At 56.9% G+C, this 17,216-nt stretch overlaps 5 protein-coding genes across 5 annotated transcripts in view; 2 read left to right on the forward strand and 3 right to left on the reverse strand.

Moving 5' to 3' along the window:
- Positions 1-407: 407 nt before the first annotated feature.
- VDAG_07441 (uncharacterized protein) lies at positions 408-3,306 on the reverse strand (the record flags this gene model as incomplete). Its single annotated transcript, XM_009656346.1, has 3 exons — positions 3,089-3,306; positions 2,932-3,033; positions 408-2,864 (listed from the first exon to the last, which is right to left on the reverse strand). Exons 1-3 carry the CDS (start codon positions 3,221-3,223, stop codon positions 408-410), a joined length of 2,694 nt encoding a protein of 897 aa, XP_009654641.1. The 5' UTR covers positions 3,224-3,306.
- Positions 3,307-5,726: 2,420 nt separating this feature from the next.
- VDAG_07442 (BTB/POZ domain-containing protein) lies at positions 5,727-10,529 on the reverse strand (the record flags this gene model as incomplete). Its single annotated transcript, XM_009656347.1, has 1 exon — positions 5,727-10,529. One exon carries the CDS (start codon positions 10,527-10,529, stop codon positions 5,727-5,729), a length of 4,803 nt encoding a protein of 1,600 aa, XP_009654642.1.
- A 2,032-nt stretch (positions 10,530-12,561) lies between these two features.
- Positions 12,562-13,809, forward strand: VDAG_07443 (mitochondrial 2-oxodicarboxylate carrier 1; the record flags this gene model as incomplete). The annotated part of the gene is made up of 5 exons (XM_009656348.1): positions 12,562-12,607; positions 12,678-12,700; positions 12,794-12,813; positions 12,934-13,020; positions 13,092-13,809. 5 exons carry the CDS (start codon positions 12,562-12,564, stop codon positions 13,807-13,809), a joined length of 894 nt encoding a protein of 297 aa, XP_009654643.1.
- A 272-nt stretch (positions 13,810-14,081) lies between these two features.
- VDAG_07444 (RanGTP-binding protein) lies at positions 14,082-15,899 on the reverse strand (the record flags this gene model as incomplete). The annotated part of the gene is made up of 3 exons (XM_009656349.1): positions 14,082-14,104; positions 14,248-15,655; positions 15,720-15,899. The coding sequence occupies 3 exons, from the start codon at positions 15,897-15,899 to the stop codon at positions 14,082-14,084; spliced, it is 1,611 nt and encodes a 536-aa protein (XP_009654644.1).
- A 469-nt stretch (positions 15,900-16,368) lies between these two features.
- VDAG_07445 (eukaryotic peptide chain release factor GTP-binding subunit) overlaps positions 16,369-17,216 on the forward strand; it is a gene marked incomplete at its 3' end in the record, with an annotated part of 2,916 nt that continues 2,068 nt past the window's right edge. Inside the window, exon 1 of the mRNA XM_009656350.1 lies at positions 16,369-17,130. Within this exon, the coding sequence (XP_009654645.1) occupies positions 16,602-17,130 (529 nt within the window). The 5' untranslated portion in view covers positions 16,369-16,601. The remainder of the gene's footprint in view (positions 17,131-17,216) is intronic.

The raw sequence follows: 17,216 nt of genomic DNA on the forward strand, positions 1-17,216 counted from the left end.
TCCGGTGCATTTACCCCTCGCTTTCCACAATCCACAATCCACAATCCACACACACCCAAAGCCCAAACCACTCCCGACTCCGAGTCGCCGTCTCCTGACGACTTATGAAATAAATATAAGAGAGAGAGAAAAAAACCCAATATCTGTCTCCCGCCATGAGATATGGAATGACATGCAAAATAAAATAAAAAAACACCCCCGAGGCACACCGCTATGTGAGTGAGCATACATGTAGATCAAACTCCCAGCCGACGCCGACCGCAACAGTCCCTCATCCTAGAAACATCTGGGGGCAATGGATCAGCCCTGCCGTCAGACGCGCGTTTCGCACAGTCTCTGCGAAGCAACGCACAACAGCAGCCACGCGCGGGCAAGAGAGAACGGTACGGCTCTTCGCCGAACGTCTTTCACCATCCTCTACGGGACACCCCGCGCGGCTCATACTCCGCGCGGCTGCCCAGACCAGCCTGCCCGCCACCTCGGGCCTCTTCCAGGCTGCGGCGTCCTTGCGGATCCATCTCGGACATGTCGAAAAGGAGTGGCTCGTCGTCTTGGTTCTCTGTCTCGCCGCGCCCATATCGGCCCGTCGTTGACGCCGTGAAGCTGCCCCGCGACGACTGGGGCGGCGTCTGACCGCGACCCGCCGGCGACATGGAAGCCATGCCGGTGTATCGCCGCCTGCCGAACGGCGAGCTCGAAGGCGCCGAGATGAGCCCACCCGGCGGCTTGGAGCCATCAGACGAGCCCTGGTTCAGCATCTCAACAGAGCCAACGGACCTGATCTGAGCTGCCGGCTGCAGAGACGAAGCATCGTGCGCCGTGGCCGATTCACCCGTCTCGGCGTGGCGGCCCAACAGCATACTCAGCGTTGGAGGCTCTCGATCCTCAGCCCCGAGGCTGATGCTTCTGTTGCCTCCAAAGGCAGCATCGCCGTCGTCCTCTTCTGCCATGACGCGGTTCTTTTGCGCCACAGAGCTGGATCTGCGCTGGTGCGTGCCGAGCCGGGGGGAGATGGGAATATCGATCGCTGTCGTTCCATCCTGTGTCACCGTGTCCTCCCTGGCGAGCTCCGCTGCGCTCGTCGGCGGCGCGTTGGCTCGCGCACTCCGGCTCGAGCCATATCTAATGACCGAGTTCTCGCTGAGTCGCGACGGCACGGCAGGCGTATGAGGCGTGTGGGGCGAAAGCGGTTTGCCGGGAGAAGATGAGAGGGACACAGAGGCCGGTGCCATCATGCTCGGCACGTTGGAGAGCTGCCGGCTAGAGGAACTGGAGGACCGCTGCATCTGAAGCGACGAGGTCATCGAATCCGTCAGCGCATTGTTCGAGTCCCTCATGGCGTGAAACTTGGACAGCTGGGCCACGGTCCTATTCGTGGCTGACTCGCCCCGCTTGGCTGGTTCAAAGCTCTTGAGCGTCTTCTTACTGTCCAAGGCTTTGAGAAAGTCGGAGATTTGGTCGTCGTCCGTCTGCAAGGAACCTGAACTAGCGTTGCCACCGACCTCGGCAAGAAGGCCCGATCCAGGTTGCGCTGCGGATGACGATAGGCTGCCTCGTCCACTGCTGCCCTGTTCATCGTCGCCAGCCTTGCTCTGTCCGCCAAATGAAAGCCTTCCCTTTCGGTGCGTGTGCGTGAAGCTGCTGCTGTATCGACTCGTAGACACCGGTCGCGGCGAGCCTACCAGAGCATCTCCGGAGGGGGGACCGCCGCGTAGCGAGGCAGGCATACCGGCCGTAAGTGACGTGCGATTTCTCGGCTGTGTCAGTGCAGCGGCCACGCGAGAAGCTGAGCTTGGTGAGGCTGGCGATTCAGAATCCAGTGTCCGTGGAATTGGCGAGCCAGAAAGGGAGCCGGCCTTGAAAGGCTGGAAAGATACAGACGGGCGCCTAACACCGCCTCCGGTGAATCCTCGCATAGTCGGTCGCACAGGCAGCGAGTTGGGCGGATTCGGCTGGAAGCTGGCGGGTCTAGAACCCGGCGGCGAGCTCGTGTCGGATCCCGGGGGCTTCACTGCCTTCAAGGCAGATATCGGGCTCGTACCCAAGGCTCCTTCACCATGAAACGTAGACAGGCTGCCGTAGGTTTGGCGCAGCTCAGAGAGTCCCGTGCCGCGCGAATGAGATGGCAGGGAGCCGACTTCGACATCATCGCGTCGTGTATGCGTGCGTTGCGGCATGGAGGGCTTGAAGAAATTCTCGTCCACGCCCATGAATCGCGAGCTGAGAAGAGACTCTGCATCATCAATGCGGAAGCTGCATTCGTTGCGGTAGGTAACTGATGCGACGAGGCGGCCAACTGGCACTTCAAGGTCAGCGAAAAGATAGTCGGTCACGACTTCGCCATGGCCATCATGTAACGGGTGCCTCAGGCGATCGACCCCACGAGAGCTTGGGTCTCCGGCCAAAATGCGACATCTCGGCTCCAATGCGGGGTGGACGCTCTTGTTCAGCGCCTGCTGAGACGTCTTCCACGCAGGAAGAACCCGTGCCGTGACATAAAGGGAACGGAAAAACACAATGATCTTCTTGTAGATGGTGGGTAGAATGGGACCAAATTCGTCGAGGCCGGTAGCGGAGTTGACCTTGAGCTCGATGCGCCATCGTTCCAGCACGACGTCCGTATTTCGGCGCATGACGCGGTTGGGGTTGTCGTCGCTTGAATCGGACGAGTTGAGAGCCTCCATGACGTCCCACCTCTTTCCATTTTCATCGACGATGACGAGACTCTGGCTAGACGTCAAGCGCGATGTGTCGAGGTAGGTTTCAATGATCAGCGGCGGCGGTCTGTTGTCGAGGGCGCTGCAGGTCCTCCATATTCGAAGGTCTTCCTTAAAGTCTTCGAAGTCTTCCGTATCAAGTTGGAACTAGAGCAGGCCACAAAGTCAGCGCATAGCCCGGTGATCGAGGGGAGCGCGGGCTGGGTGTACATACCCATTTATTGATCTTCTTGCTGCCGGAGCCCTTGGTCGCAGAGACGGACTTGAGATTCATGCGGGACTCGGTGATCACCGAGGCTGCTTTTGTGTGAAAGTTCTAGCAGAGTCAGTACCTTGCCACAGTTTCCTGCCAATGTGAGGTAGCTAGCTACCTGTATGATTTGGTCGAGTTTCTTGAATGACTCTGCAGTCGGTCCCGAGCCGGGGGCTGTATCAACGGCGGGCGATGCGGGCGGCTCGTACCCGCGGCCAGAGGCTGCCGAGCCGGCCCTCGGACGGGCGGCCATGACTGGTTCTCTCGGGTTGTTCGTGCGTGCAGGATTTGTCTGGGGCGAGGAAGCGGGCGAGGTGAGGCGAGGGGACGGCCTTGTCTGCTGGTGCATGGCTGGATGTCGGTGACCGGGCCCGCAAGGGGTTGAGCGGGTGCAGGGTTAGGCTCGGTCCGGATTCAGGGGGGTATTCTCAAGATCAATCTCCAAATGCCTAGGAACATGCTCTTCCATCCTCACACTAGGGCTGAAGCGTGCGGTTTGCGAAGCAAGGTCGGGGGTGTGTATTGTATGATGTTTCTCCGTGAGAACGTCGGCCGGTCTGTGGTGCTGAAGGGAGCATTTAGAGAGCAGCCATGGAGTATGCAGACTGAAGAATGCGATTCGATTGATTCGTTGCGCAGGATGAGGGAGCCGATGATGGATTGCGAGAAGCGGGTGTGGTAACCCAGAAGCGGAGGAGTGCAGATGATGGATGATAAGGATAACGGAGGCGCACGGGTCGGTTGCAGGTGGTGCCGATGACAAGGGCGAGTCGTGGCGACAGCAATAGGTAACGGATGTTGAATCGGAGGGATCGGTTCTCAGTGTTTGATCTGGGCGAGCTCGATGAAAGTCATCTGTTGAAGGGTTGACAGAAGCCTCGTGATGTGCCCAAAGGCGGGTGCCGTCATCGAGTCACACGCATTCAAGCGGTGTACAGGGTCCTTAGGTAAGGTACAGGTGCTGGGGCTCAGGGAGTCGTTAGCCTGGAGCCGAGAGTCACGCCCAGGACAGGCCTCGGAGGAAGATAAGTACCAGTAAGGTAGATAAGGTATAGGTAACGAAGAGTGCACTCGGGGCGGCGCGAGTTGAGTTTGGCTTCGAAGGTCAATAGGACGGCGGCAGGTGAAGATGAGAGAATGGTTAAAGTTTTGGTCGAACAATGGGCGAGAAGAAGGGCAATGGGCACCTTGAAGACAGCGGGACGAGGAGACAGCGAGAGGTCAGGATAAAGACGGGGGTCGTGTTGATCGCGGCAATGGAGAGACGGCGGATGAGGTGCTAGGCAAGATGGCTTGACCCTTCCTGGGCCCAGGGGGGGCCGACCGCTGGGCGCCTCGTGCGCAGTGCGGTGCGCACAAGCGCTGGAGTTTCCCCCACAGGGAGCTTCCATCAGTACATGGTACCTCTCCTAGGTACCTATCTCCCCTACCTACCAACCTAGGTACTCAGGTCGGTAGGTACCACGGACGGTAGGTGACTGGGATGGCCAAGTGGAAGTGGGGAAATGAAGGAAGCTCCACAGGTAGGTAGCCTCTCATCCTCTGTCCCGCCTGCCCGCCTTCCATCCAGTGAGGTGTGCGAATGGCACCATTTCCCAGGGTGTGGTTCAGGCTGCCAAAGCCACCTAGGCTGCTGCTGAGGCTGCCTGCCGTGTCTAGCTGCCTGCCCTCAGGTCTGGTCTGCCTGCCCCTAGGCCTGCGTGCCCCTGCAAGCTGAGTCACCTGGCCGTTCCCATCTCGTCTGCCCGCTTCCTCGCTCACGTACATGGTAGACACAATCAAGCAACAGCCTCAACAGGACGGCCCAGCCATCCACAGGCCCGATACGGACCCGGTGACTCCTCTTTTACCCCCCTTCCCGAGACGAACCAACTGCATTCATGCAGGGCACCATAGATAGACAGGGCGTTATTCTCGACAACTCGATAAATCGCCATCGTCCTGCATCTTGAGTGAGGCCAACCTACGCACCAAGCCATCCTTGACAAGATGCCAAGCTACATTGGGCCAGGCACTCTTCCATCGTGGCTGTCCACCCACCCATCAGCTAGCCGTGCTGTAGCGCGATGTGCTATCGCGATCGTCAGTCCTATCAAGTCCTATCCTCAAGTCTGTGACAACCAACCACCTCGTCTCTCACCAAGCTTGCGATTGGTTCGGCTCACTTTCACTCAGCGGCTGTTCAGAACCGCCCCGATCGGAGGAGTCGTCAGGGTACGGTGCAGTGATAAGACACCAGCACGGAGAGACCCATCAGGGCCCCCAGGTTACTAGACGGCCAGAGAGGTGCTTGCTTACCTTGTAGGACGAGGCAGGCAAAACCTTCGAAGCCGTCATCCGTGTCCGTTATCGAGCCTGGCGGCACTCTCGTCGTTGGCCTCCCTCCTTGTCATGCTTTGCTGTCTTGTTGCAGCAGCCAGAGGCCGAAGGCATGGCTCAGCATGATTGCCTTGGATATTGTAATCTGGCAACTCTCCAATGAACGAGATTCTTTACTGCTGTACATGGCATGACTTGATTCGGACAAGATGAATTCGAATAATCAATCAGAGGAGTAGCCCCGTGGTTCTCCTCTACGACTGACAGCCAATGCCATCGTCGTTCAATAATCTATAAGTGGTATTTCAGATGCAAGTAGAGAGCTCCCCAGTTGAAAACTCCGACGCCGCAGCCGTTCTGGACGGAATGCAATAATGTTTAACTGCTGGTCTGATACCCAGCCATCTTCTCTAAGCCTCCGATCCGCACATCCCGGGCTATGCGCTCGTCGTGGTTGCCTTGCCGCCCCGCCCACGGCCCCCTCTGCCTCTACTTTTGCTCGAAGCACCACCCGCCCTGGGTGCAGTTGTGCTATCACCCGCTCCTCCTTGGCCCTGGTCAGCATGGCCCTCGCCTCCGCTCTTGCCGCCGCGTCCCCGGCGTCCCCGCTTGCCACCCCGCGTGGCCTTGTCTTTGTCTTTTCCGCCGGACGCCGCGTCTCTCGGTGACTGCCGCGCCTCCTCTTCCATCTGGATTCGCCGGCTCTCCAGATCCCACCATTGCTGAAATTCCTGCTCCTGCTGGATTTCCTGCATAGACCGCTTGGCCACGGCCTCGCGGACCGCTTCCTGCTCGAGCCTCTGCTGCACGATAATGTCCTCCATACCCAGCCCAAGGTACGACTCGGTCTTGCGTGCCGGCGTCATGTACGACTTGGAATGTGGCACCAATGGCTTCGGCGAGTCTCGTGCTGTAGATGCCGTCGGTACAGCCGGTGAGCTATTCCCGCGGCTCTGTCCTGAGAAACGCGTGTCCGGAGACGCGGTGCGCCGGATCGACTTTGAGGGAGCAGTTTCGGCGGCAACAAGCGGCTTCGCCTTGGGTACTGCGGCTGGCGGGGTGGGCTTGGCTGCCGAGCTTGACGCCAGCGTATCCTTGAGTGACGCCTTGGGACCTGATTCGACAGCTTTCCATGGCGCTGATTTATTCGCAGAAGTCTCGGGGTCCCAGGCTGCTTTAGGTTGACGAGCCTCAAGTTCCAGGGCGGCTTGCGCAGCAGCCTGCGCTTGCTGCTGCTTCTTCCTCTCTTTCTGGGACATTTTGGGCTGAGAAGCTCGAGGCGACGGTTCCTTGGTGTTCTGCGCGGCCAAACTTGCCGAGAGGGCCGACTTTGGTGGCGTAGCCGTCATGACCTCGCGCAGGTCTAGCTTGGAGGTCGACAGAGGTGTTGCGCCCCAGGGACTGTTCGATGCCGGAGTTTTGTCCTGGCCGGCTCCTCTTGGTGTCTTCGGAGTAAATGACGACTGCATGGGATCGGCTAGAGGAGATACAGTGCCCGGAGACCGTGCTGGTCCGGCCATGTTCAAGGAGTCGGGCTGAGGGGAGGCCTTGGTGCTCTCCTCGACCCTTCCCTTGGAAAGTGAAGATTGAACATTGAGGAGTCTTTGTCCGGGAGACCGCAGCGGACTTGCACTGACTGATGGTGTTTCGTCGTCCATATCGAACATGAGATCAGCGTGCGAATCCTTCGGGCGAAGCATAGGACTGAAAGGTTCGTTCCGGTTGACCTTGGACTTGCGTCTCGTCTTTTCAATACCCTGGATAGGGGAAATTCCTGACATGTCTTCAACGCTGCCAAATCGTGTGCGGTACGGAATCGAAGCCTTCCGGTCGTCTGTTGCAGCCTTGAATGCCATCTCCTTGACTCGTATGATACGCTCTTCCTCGATATCAAGCGTCAGCTCGGGATAGAGTTCATACAGCAGTCTTTCAGCCCGCCCGCTACGGGCAATTGGAAACCGTGCCAGTTGGTTCTGGCGGACGATGTCGTCCAGTTCGCTCAGCAAGTCTTCGTCCAGGTTATCCAGGAAGTGATTCTCCAGCATAGTCTCCATCTGAAGGCAAACATATTCCAGCCCAGCATCCTTGAACTCAGTGACGGAGCAGGGACTGATCTCATTCAATAGCAAGCCGATGTTCCTTGTGTTGACGAATTGTCCAATAATGTGCTGACAGATTTGCGAAAGCCTGTCCAACATGAGTTCGTTGGCGATGCTCATGACCCGCACCACAAGATCCGAGAACTCGTCGAGATCAGAAGAAATGACGTCGTTGAAGAGCTCGAGCCCAACGTCGGCATAAAGGTGTCGAAGTACATATTGGAATGCTTCGGGGTCGGCGTGCTCGAGGTCCACTCGAATAAGATCTTCTTCCTCAAGGACATGCTGCCGGCCTGCTAGCCACATGCCCCCTGATCGGCCGTGGAACAGCCCCTCAAAAAAGGCACAGCGCTGACGGAGGAGCTGGCTGTGTACATGAACTTCATCGTCTTCGAGCTCGATCATGGCATCAGCATCATCGAAAAAATCTACGTCTCGGATGGCGCTTTTCATATCTTGATCCAAAGATCGCTCAGCGCTCGTTTGAAGACGCACAGCAACCTCGAGTTTCGCCATGTGAAGCTTGGTAGCGAGTTTCATGAGTTCATTCCTGATCTGGCGATACCGAGGTGCCTGCGATGATTGGCGCGTGAAGTTCCATGCAGGAACAACAACATCGTCGTAGCAGTAAACAATAAGGTTGATGATAGAGAGAAGATCCAGCGACTGGAAGATGATCAAGGCTTTGCCTTGATGCTCTTCTATCAGCATAGTTTCCGGCATTTCATATCGGCCTTGGGCCCGATACTCAGCCAATGCGCCTCGCACGACACTGCTCCGCGCCGAGATGAGCCATCCGTGGATGGGAACCTTGATCTCGGCAGTTGTTGAGGTGCAGATAAGTACGTCGAGCTCTGAGTGCTGAGGCGATGTGAAGTGCAGGTGCTTCTCCAGGTCGGCATTGAGGTTCGAAGATTGAAGGAGCTCATAAGGAAGATCCCCCAGTCGCTCCCTCCAGACCTCGGAATCTCCCAACGTCGACCCATTCTTGTGGCCGTGAAGAGGTTCAGATGCCTGAAAGCCCCTGAGGGCTGACAGCGGCGATATGTTCGCCCACAATGTCTGCGCGCCGATACTGATCTGCTCTCTCATAACATCACAGTCCTTGCGAATGGCCGCAAAAGCGCCAAACGGAGAGCTTCGGACAGCGATGACATTGGTGACGCTGGGGACTCGCTGAAACTTGTAGTCGTTGCGCTTGTTGCCTGATGGTCCCGACAGCCTAGTGTCTTTGGCCTTCATGCGTTTGATGCGGCGCCAGACGGCACCGGAATCTGTGCAGATGATGACAGAACCATGTTCGCCGACACCGATTGACCTGGCGCCGTCTTTTCGCGCGTTCCAGATGCACTGAGGGGCCGTGAGGGCGCCCTTAATCTTCGCAGGATTGGTGGTCGAGGCAGCTTGAGGGGCTGCCTCTGCTCTATGGTTCAGCGCAACAGTGAAAACGTCGCCTCTCGTTGTCAGGGCAGCAATAGAATCTCCTCCTGAAGTGATGGCTTTGATTGAGTTCCTTGACATGTCATATCGACTAGACATGGACCGAGGGGTGAATTGCTGGTTCGCGAAGACATCCGGAATCGGGAATTTGACAAAGTTGTATCCATAGCTAGTGAACACGCACACGGTGCCGTCTTCAAGTAGGATTGTCGTGGCCTTGTCGATGGCAGAAACAGCAACTATGTTAGAGGAGAATAGAGAGACTGCTACTTTTCGCGGCGCAACTTGTACTTCGAGGGATCTGGAGTCGGCGTCCATGAGCGCCAGCTGGCCCAGGTTTTTGCCCCAACAGAAAAGCGAGGTTGCCGTGTGCGCGACTGAATGAACAGCAGAGGCAGCAACACCCAGAATGACCTCCTTCTTGAGAGGACCGAAGACCTGTCGAGGAATGACACTCATCGGCTCCTTATCCTGCCGAGCAGGCGGTAGAGAATACCCGAGCTGAGCATTAACGTTGGATCCCCAGGTCCAGAGCTCCCCGCCGTCGGTCACGGCCATGGTGTGGTTCTGACCCAAAGCAACCTGCGTCACCTTCTTGTCGGCTAGACTGCCTTGGACGGGCAGGAATCGGAACTGCGTGTTCTCATCGCCGAGACCCAGCCTGCCGCTGCGCCCAACGCCACAAACGTACAAGTTGGAAACGGGGTCAGTGGTAAGGATGGCTGTATGGAACTTGGCAAGAACCGCGTCTTGAATGTACATGGGCCGATTCTTTGTCAGGGCCGGGATCTGATCAAGAGCAGGAGGGTCTTCCCGAGAAGAAGGAGACATCACCGAAGGATCATCTTTGACCATCTCGAGATAGTCGTCATAGAACCGTTGGAGAAGGTGGTCGGGTCGTTTCAGGATGACCCTCTCTGGAAACTGCCTATCATCTTCGTCGCCAACTCCGAGCGAGAGGTTCTTATTACTTCCAAACATGAAGATCTCTTCGCCCTCTGTCGCAGCTTCAAGGGCAGAGACGGATATTGCGAGATTGTCATCGTCGTCTGAGTTTGAATCGCTGTCGGAGGCTTCGCCTTCGCTGTTCGAGTTACCAGGCTCCTTGATATTGCGCGTACCAATAGTAGAGTTGTACACGTCGAATGGACTGTTTCCTTCGTTGTCCTTCGTCTTGATAAGCTGGCCAACCTTCGCCACGGCATTTCCGGCGGTCTGTTCGGTCAGGATTCTCCTTTCCTTGTCGAGCAGCAGGCGAGCGATGGAGATGTTGCCGGCATACAGGGCTCTGTGGAGGGCATTCCAGCCACTCTCAAGATCCTGGGCGTGAAGATCGATAGCTGGGTGGTCGAGAAGGGCGCTGACGTAGAGGATGGCATCGGGATCGGTGGATGACGCGGCGCGCAAAAGGAGGGTGAGGCCGGCGTGGTCGCGACTGTTGACTTCGGCCTTTCCCAGTGCCGCCCCGGCGGGGCCTCTGCTGCCGCCGAGGTTGAGACCAAAGCCAGAGGATTTGCGGGACTTGGTAGCCTTTGGGGACGTGCCAGCAGCGTGCGAGCCGGGACTGTTCCCCCAAGAACCACTGGCCCCTACCACTGGGCTTCTGCTCGGCAACTGGGTGCTGTAACCGGCTGGTGCCAGCAGACGCCGAAACTTGTCGACATCGTGTTCCCAGTAGTGCTTCCAGAGTAGATGACTCATGGGCAGTGGTAGTGTTGGAGAAGGACTCTTCAGGCTCTTGCGTCTGCACCTCGCTGTGGTTCTCGAAGGCCCGCGGCGTATTTAAAGGTGCAAGAACGAGCGCTCGAAGGAGTTCCGGGGTCGTAAAGGGGGCGCTTTGCAATTCTTTTCTGGCAGATGGCGCTGGATTCGGTTGGGTCGGTTTCGAGAGAGTGCGAAATGTGAAAGCTGATAGAGTGCCACTGAACGTCCAGGAGGTTCAAGGACAGGTACACTTTAGGGGTGGGGGTGTCGGAGGGCGAGACGCGTTCAGGAGGCAGGCTGACACCGTAGAATGTAGGTCAAAGGGCGAATAGTTTGCGTTGGTAGGATAGTCGGACCGGGTTTGGGTAGGCGATGTTAAGGGTGGCGGCGGTGTTTTGGAGAAGCGAGAACAGGAGGGGACGGATACACGTACATTTCACAGAGGTGCCTGTGAAGCTCTCGTCACTTGTGCGCGTCAGGAAGCCCGCAGCGCCCCGCGCAGTGGCATGCACGGGGGACGCACGTATCCACCCTGCTAGCTCGCCAGCTTGAGCCCCAAAAGGGCACATGGGGCGCTGCCTGTACCTCAGGAGTCCTGGGCTGCTGGGAACTTTGGTCCGCCTCTGAGCATCCTGCCAATCGGCGGCCCTATGTTGAGCGTGTGCTGGAGTCGCAGGCACACAATCCTTTGCTCCATCAGTCAGCCCAATTTGCCTCCATCCTTGACGAGAAGCACCGAAGCCGTCGGAAGCATGTGCGGGAGCTGACGCGTGACTACTGTTAGACGCATCTTGCGCCGTTGAACTGAATTGCGCATACTTGGCTTGCCTGGGTACCTAGATGCAAAGTGTCACATTGTCCCTGAAGTAACTGGGATGTTGGGATGACTCGACCGGCCTGCGTGTGCGGGTTGTTGGAGCTCCACGGCATGCGTGCCTTGTCCATGTCCCTGGTTGATCCCGTCTCGTCCAACCACAGGGAGAAGCACCATATGCGGCCTCTCGCGTGGGCCGTCCGATGATGTGCATCGCAGCGAGCCCAACATGTGGCTTAACCATGCTTCCTGTCGCAAATAGTCCCCACAAGCTTGGAGCTCATTCCTTTGTCAGTGCCAGACAAGATCTTATGCTCTCGGCTTGAATTTCATTTCCTACACCATGAGCTGGCTCCCATTTCAAGCCATCTGACATCGGTGACTCTCGAAGTGACCTCGACAAGTTTTGTCTGTATAATTGCTCCCGTATGAGAGCCGTGAGACACAAGCAAAACGGAGAGGTGGATTTACGAAGTCCCCGTGTTTGATCAATCAGGACACCAGGGCTTTCGTAGGGCGTTACGTTAACTTGTCCTTTGTCGTGACCCGGCATCTATGACCTCCGATGGTGCTCGCCTTCAAGGCGAAATAGATCATTCGTTGACAGCTTCGTAGCTAATCAAAAGCAGTTATAGAGTTGCCACAGTGTCGAGTCCGTTTACAGCAAATTCTCTGGTCAACAGCAAAAACCTGATCACTTGGCCTTGAGCCATGTCGACGACTGTCTTCTTGCCAAGGGAGTTGTATTGGTCAAACCGATACTCTGTACGATGACATGAACGTCAAACTCGAATAGAGTGCCACTTGAGGTCAACTGACCGAGAGAACATGTGATATAGGACTTGGTGACGAAGGCATCCCCCACCGAACACGCCGCCCTCACCGAAGCACAGGCCCCCACCGAGCTTAGAGCTTGCCCACCGAGAGCTGCAACCAGGGTCGCAGCACTAGTGGCACAGCGCGAGCACAGACCCGTGGGGTTACCGCCTAGATAAGGCCGCCGCCCCATGCCGAAACAAACCGATAAGGATCCCTCGGGACGGCTACCGTCGAAATTCCCGCTAGACATCAATCGGTCTCGCCCATTGATTTTCGCTTTCCACAACTCTAGACCAACCCCCCATCTTCGCGACAAACTTTCGGTGAGTCTCTGCCGAGAATTGACGAGGAAGTGCCAGAACCTGACGACAGAAGAGAGAAGACTTGTCCGCCACAATGTCGCAGGAAACGCCCCTCCCCTTCGTCTACCAGTTCGCCGCAGGTACGTCACCCCATGGCTTTGCCCGATGGCTCGTCGCGATGTCGGAGCTCCAGCTAATAACATGCGACAGGCGCCATTGCTGGCGTCTCGGAGGTCCGTCCCACCCAGCTGTCCAGGAACGTGGGCTCCTACTGACATGTCGACCGGAAATCATAGATTCTGATGATGTAAGTCGTCGCTATCTAGTTTGCTCTGCCGGCGTTGTGGTTTGGTCGCGTGCTCACAACATCACAGGTACCCTCTTGACGTTGTCAAGACGAGAGTGTGAGAAACCTCACCGCCACCGTCCCCGGCCGACCGACCGCTCACACACATGTGTTTCACAGCCAGCTTCAGACCGGCGTGCCCACTGCTGGCGCTGACCACTACAATGGCATGATCGACTGCTTCCGCAAGATCGTGCGCAACGAGGGGTACGCAACCCCCCGGCCGCTCCGCTTAATCGTTCTTCCAGCTCACAGATCTTGTTCTTCTTCATCTTCAGCTTCTCTCGCCTGTACCGCGGCATCTCGGCCCCCATCCTCATGGAGGCTCCCAAGCGTGCGACCAAGTTCGCCGCCAACGACGAGTGGGGCAAGGTCTACCGCAAGGCCTTTGGTGCCGAGAAGATGAACCAGTCGCTCTCCATCCTCACGGGTGCCTCCGCCGGTGCGACCGAGGCCATCGTCGTCGTCCCCTTTGAGCTCATCAAGATCCGCATGCAGGACAAGGCCTCGGCCGGCAAGTACACGGGCATGCTCGACTGCGTCGCCAAGACGGTCCGCGCCGAGGGCATCCTGGCCCTCTACAACGGTCTCGAGAGCACCATGTGGCGCCACGTCCTCTGGAACGCCGGCTACTTCGGCTGCATCTTCCAGGTCCGCCAGCTCCTCCCCGCCGCCGAGACGCAGAGCTCAAAGGTCAGGAACGACCTGCTGTCCGGCGCCGTCGGCGGTACCGTCGGCACCATCCTCAACACGCCCATGGACGTTGTCAAGTCCCGCATCCAGAACAGCCCCAAGGTCCCCGGCCAGGTGCCCAAGTACAACTGGGCGTGGCCCGCCGTCGCCACCGTCGCCAAGGAGGAGGGTTTCGGCGCCCTGTACAAGGGTTTCCTGCCCAAGGTCCTCCGGTTGGGACCCGGTGGCGGTATCCTCCTCGTCGTCTTCACGGGCGTCATGGACTTCTTCCGCGAGATGAAGCAGCCCAAGCCCCTGAAATAGAGTGCCTAGGTAGGCAGGCGTTGACCACGGAAGCAAGGGAATCGAAAAGTTTGCTTGTATATCAGCGACATGCTCACGCACGAATAGACCTCGAGAACGAAATGCCCAAAAACATAGTTAAACAAACAGCGCGCGGTGTGGGTGACTTGTGGCTCGTAGCAGAGCGGTACATATCGTCTCATTATCTTGATGACTTCGTAGGGGTATCAGTGTAGGGGTCAAAGCCAATGTGCCTCCGCGCTTTATTTCGTGCCTTCCACCGATGCTCGCGATCAAGTCCCGTTGTTGATGTTTCCTCCAGAAAAAAGGCTAAGACGTGGTCGTCAATGGAGAGATGCGAAGCCTGCTGGAACTCTTGCAAGCTCGCCAATCGGATGAGCATCTCCATGAGCGAGATGGATGTTGTAATGGCACCGAAGGGGGAACGTGCCGCAAAACCCCGGGCACTTGACGCAGACGACTGTGCAGTAGGCTCGCATGTAGTGTGATGCGTTGCATTCAATGATATACTTTGAAGCTGTTCAAGCATTCTGTTGTCGACAAGGGGGTCGTCATTTCCGGTCGTAGTTGGCTTCGTCATATAGTCGTTGTCGACGCTGCCATGTTCGCTGCTCTCGTCACCAGTGTCATGGTCATCAAAGTCATCTACAAATACCTCGAATGCCAACCATTCCGGATCGAGATGAGGTGGGAAAGACCAGACACTGTGTGGTTCTTTGCAGTCAGTATCATCAGCCTTCATACCTGAGCTCATGGCCTCCCCAATATAGAGACTTTCTTCTTGGATCTGTTGGTCGACGTCTTGTTGCAAATCTTCGTAATCGGAAGAAACTTCTTCTGTGGAACACGGCGACTGTACAACGACATCGCTTGTGCTCGCTGTGGGCCGTGTGGATACATCTCGCTTCAAAAGTAGAACCGGATTGTTTTCCTCGGAGTCCTGGCCAATATTGAGAATGCGCCCTGTGTCAGCGTAGAAGATTTTCGATAATTGAAAGAGGGGGATCGATTCCCGAATCCCAGCACGGACAATGCCATCAAACGGGCAGTCTTGGACGTGGTCATCACCATGTAGACGCCCATCATCAAGGTCCTCAATAATCTCCATGTGGTAGACGTACTCGACAGGTGTGCTGGGCGGATTCGTTAGTGGTGACGAAACATGAGCATCCGCAGAGCCATGTTCCGGGGCCTTTAGCGGAGGACGATACCCAACCCTGCCATCGAATACATGGTCAAGGGGCGTGCGGCACAGACGAACCCGGGCCTTGTGAAGGACTTCCTGCCATATAGGCTTCCTGTCACCCTCTTCTATACCATATGGTTCTCTCCTTTGCGCGCCGTTTCTGGATAGATCGGGTGTATAAGGCACAGTAGCCGGAGACTCTGTAGACTGATCGGCATGGCCTAAAAAGAGCATGTAGAGCGAGAACGTAAAACAGGGCCCAATCTGAACCGGTCTTGTGGGGTCGTAGGCATACTGCGTGTCGCCAAAGTTGAGTAGAGTGCTAGCTTGTAGCAACCTCGAAGGCGATACACCCGGTGATAAGGTTGACGTGAGGCTCTCGCCGGACGCGGTGATAGCCATGTGTAGGAGGGGAATGTCATGGTCAATACGAGCCAAGAGGTCTTTCATGTCTGCAATTATTCGGCCAAGCTGGGTAATCACCTGTTCCGGGGGGGAGGCGCATGGCGATTGTTCGATTGTGAGGGCAACTTCATCAAGTTCTCTGTTGAGCGAAGTAATGGCGACATGCAGGGCTCTGGCAATAGGCACGGCAGATTCAAGGAAGGCGTTTCCTCTGCCTGACTTGAACTCGATCAGATCGATAGCTGGCGATACGACCTGATGTCATTCATGATAAGCCAAAGCTTAGGAGGAGCAAGGGAATGAAATCGTCTAAACCAACCTTGATCTTACTATTCAGTTGTGTTTGCAGTCTCTTGAGGTCAGTTCGAATAGTCTTGTCGTCGATCCTTTTCATGAGGCGAGAACACTGAGAGACGGCATAAGTCGACGTCAAGGCAAGACCTGAGCGCATAGCCATGTTGAGGGCTTGGTAGCCAAGTCGAGAGAGTAAGGCGTCCATGATGGCCAGGGCTCATTACGAAGAGACATGCTGTTGCAGCAAGGGATAAGTGTGCGCGGCAAATAAAATTTCAGAATTCACCTTTGTCGTCGTCGTTGATCAGCGAGGGCAGGCAGCTTTATTACTTGCAGGCAGCACGTCCAGCGTCTCAGCGTGGCAGAGGGTGGTGAGAAGGTGGGCTGGCGGGGTGACCCATAGCTCCCGCAGGTTAACCATGGAGGGGCAAGTACACAGTGTCAACAGCTGCACCCATCCCGCGATTTCTCACCTCTCCAGGCGGCATGCTGAGACACAGAACAGTGCGTGCCCAGACTTGATGCCTCGCATACCCCGCCTGGTGGGGTCACAGGTGGTACCCGACAGACAGCAGCCAACCTCTTTGGTGGTGGTTGGGCGACCACTGCCAAATTTCCTCACAAAAACTTGACCTGAGCATTGTTACGGCCAACTTCTGCCAACGACAGCCTGACAGACATCAGCTCTGGAACCTCTCCTTTGACGCTGCTGCTGCCTTGCGAAAACACGAGCGTCGACTCAGAAATCGCTGTGACTCATCCGGTTGTCGGCTCTCCCACATTCTCTTTCGGATTACCCCTCCGCGAGTCACACTCTTCACAGGCCACCGACCGCAGACCGCATCTCGGTTTAAACACGCATCAACAGACCAAGACACATCGACGGAACATCACGACTACCCTCAACATGTCGAACCTCAACTCGTGGGAGGACGATCCTGCCGCCCAGCAGGACGAGAACCTCTCCCAACAGGCCCAGCAGCAGCTCAACATTAACCACCAGCCCAACCCCAATGCCGGGTCTTTCCGTCCCGGTGTCGCCAGCTTCCAGCCCGGCGCCCAGAGCTTCAACCCCGGCCAGCAATACGGTGGCTACGTGCCTCAGTACCAGCAATACTACAACCAGGGCTACGGCGGCGGCGGCTACCCTCAGTATGGAGGCGGCGCTCCTGGTCAGGGTCAGGGTCAAGGATACCAGCAGTACGGACAGCAGGGAGGTTACGGTGGCCAGCCGGCCTATAACCAGGGCTACGGACAGCAGCAGTACGGCCAGTACAACCAGCAGCAGCAGCAGCAGCAGCAGCAGCAGCAGCAGCCGCAACAAGCTGCGCCGACTATTGCCAAGCGCGACAATGCGCCAGCTGCCGCCACCGCCCCTGCGGCTGCTCAGCCGACGGTCAAGAAGGAGGGCGGTGCCAAGGTTCTGAGCATCGGTGGTGAGGCCCCCAAGCCCAAGGCCAAGGTACTTCTCCATCGGGCGCGACTCGCTGCGCCGCCTAAGGAAGTCCAAGGAGGAGAAGAA

Source organism: Verticillium dahliae, genomic scaffold (assembly GCF_000150675.1).
Source record: "Verticillium dahliae VdLs.17 supercont1.16 genomic scaffold, whole genome shotgun sequence".
NCBI classification, from domain to species: domain Eukaryota; kingdom Fungi; phylum Ascomycota; class Sordariomycetes; order Glomerellales; family Plectosphaerellaceae; genus Verticillium; species Verticillium dahliae.